Consider the following 2,513-nt stretch of genomic DNA (forward strand, 5'->3'; position numbering starts at 1 on the left):
TCTCTACTCACATTAACATCTATTTATTATTTAAAAAAAAGATATAATACATAATATATACAAAATTAAATAAATTTTTAATTTCTTATGGATTAGTATAAAGAAAGCACTTTACACATAAGTTATATCTGTTCTTGTTCCAATTACTTTTAAAGCAAGTTCAGGAGACATTTTATAAACACCGATATCTGCTAGTATTTCATTTGTGATAATTTCATCATTATTATTAAGAGCCTCAACAAGTAATATTGCAGAACCTAACATGATATTTAATAAAATACATGCTTCTTTAATCCTAAAAATATTATTTAAATTTTATTAGATTTTATTAAATAGAATAATGAATATTTTATAGAATATGAGATTATCAAAGCATTGATAATCACTAATATCATATTGACAAAAATAAAAACAAATTTCTTATAGTAATAAATATTAAAAAATTCTTTAATTCTTTATATTAAAAAAATATTAAATATATTATTATATAATTATTAAATATATTAAAAAAATATAGATTAGAAGTTTTTTTGATAATTTTCTTTAAGTATGATAATGTAAATATATTCATATATATTAGATATAATATATGTTATATATATCATGATTAAAATTGATTATAGAAAAGAGATTATAATTATATAAAGATTATTAATTATATGTTTATATAATTTAATTTAATAATTTTGAAAAAATTTTATCATACAATTTTGTATAACGACATTAGAAAAAATTTCACAGAAATATCATAAAAATTATATTTCTATATAATATTTATGATATTTTTGTTCATATTTGTAAAATTAAAATTGCAATTTATAAAAATGATAATTCATTAAATTCTGTCTTCAAGTTATTGAAAATTTTTACATTAAAAGTTATTACATAAGAAATTTGCATATTCGAATGTTTCATGTATTTTTAACATAATAATTATTTGCTACTTACAATGGAAAATATGATTCAGGTTTATTGATGTATAAACCAAATAATGGAAATAGATTTCTAAAAATATCATATTGTAATTGTTCAGCTCCACCCATATTAAAATGATTTACTAGAACGACTTCTTCTAGAAGAAACTATAATAAAAAATTTATATTTATACAAATATTTAATATATTTAAATCTAAAATAATTTTTCAATTTATCAATTTATCTGACTTGATCAAATTGTGAAGCTAAATTTTTCCAAGCCTGCTCAAATAAAGGTAAAGCAAGTGTATTATGCAATAAATTGAGTTGCGTAGCTAATTCTTGAAACATGGAATAACCAGTTGGTGTGACAGATAAGGACACCACTTCTTTGGTAGATTGCATTGCAAACCATCTACAAATAAATTTATTTTATAAATACAAAATTATTAATTATTAAACGTTTAAAACTTGTAAAAATTTATACAATTTTTTAAACAAAAAACTTAATAAATATTAAAAAACAATTTAGAATAAATAGTTTTGCCTAGAATAAATAGTTTTGATTTTATATACAAATATTAAATAATCTCTTTTATATAAATCTAGATTTAGTGCTAAATTCTTACTTATCTGTTCTATATGATCTACTCTTTGCTTTTACATCTAAACCTACGGAATCGCTAATTTCATTTATTAATGTCTTTTCTAATCTTCTTAAAAGTGCAACAGCTTCATCAAATACAGAACCTTCAATTTCTCCTATATTTTTAGTTATATCATTTCCTTTTAATGTAGCAGTTTCAACTGCTTCAAATTGTTTCTTAAAAAAGAATAATTGCAAAAAATGCTAAAAAAAAAAAATTAAATGATATTAAAAATATATTGATATTGTAATATATAATGATATTAAAAATATAACATATTTTTTTTTTTGAAAGAAATATTTAAAACACTTACCACTGTTACACCCCACTCTTCTAGAACAGTTGCAACATAATATAATGTATTAAGAATACATGGCATAAGAGATGTTAAAGGATCTTCATAATTTTCATGTAATAATTGAAGTAATCGAACTCTCCAATCATCAATTAATTCTAATTGTAATTCAAGAAACTGTAATCTATTATCATTTCATGTAAAATAATTGAATTGAATTAAATTGAATTGAAAATTATAATAATTACATTATATACAATTATACAAATATTAAGGGTTGTTTTTGCTATAAAAGATCATACAATGTAATATCATTTTTCTATAAATGATTTAATATTATCTATTCTATGATCTTTGTCGTTATAATATAAAATAAAATATGAGAAAATTTTATTTTACAATAATGTATGTAACATTTAATTTCATATATAATATTCTTCTTTTAATATTTAAATATTATAATATTATATTAAATTCTATATATATAATATAATATTAAATATAATATTTATCATATATCAAATTCATTTATATGTATAAATAATTATTTATATTATTTATTAATTATATTTATTATTAATTATACCTGTGTCCTGGTTGAGGTAAATGTTTATATCTATCAGAAATTGTAGAAAGAAGCGTTAAAAAAGCATCTG

At 18.7% G+C, this 2,513-nt stretch overlaps 1 protein-coding gene across 3 annotated transcripts in view; it reads right to left on the reverse strand.

Annotated features, from left to right (window-relative positions):
* Positions 1-56: 56 nt before the first annotated feature.
* LOC102681258 (RAD50-interacting protein 1) overlaps positions 57-2,513 on the reverse strand; it is a 5,369-nt gene continuing 2,912 nt past the window's right edge. For 2 of the 3 annotated variants that reach the window (XM_031513690.1, XM_031513689.1), the window contains exons 8-13: positions 2,444-2,513; positions 1,876-2,041; positions 1,545-1,765; positions 1,165-1,330; positions 949-1,082; positions 57-295 (exon numbers count right to left, since the gene is read on the reverse strand). In XM_031513690.1, the coding sequence (XP_031369550.1) occupies positions 112-295; positions 949-1,082; positions 1,165-1,330; positions 1,545-1,765; positions 1,876-2,041; positions 2,444-2,513 (941 nt within the window). In that variant the 3' untranslated portion in view covers positions 57-111. The remainder of the gene's footprint in view (positions 296-948; positions 1,083-1,164; positions 1,331-1,544; positions 1,766-1,875; positions 2,042-2,443) is intronic. The other variant, XM_031513691.1, reaches the window with a different exon arrangement.

The sequence above is a fragment of the Apis dorsata genome, unplaced genomic scaffold (assembly GCF_000469605.1).
Source record: "Apis dorsata unplaced genomic scaffold, Apis dorsata 1.3 scaffold_694, whole genome shotgun sequence".
In the NCBI taxonomy this organism is placed as follows: domain Eukaryota; kingdom Metazoa; phylum Arthropoda; class Insecta; order Hymenoptera; family Apidae; genus Apis; species Apis dorsata.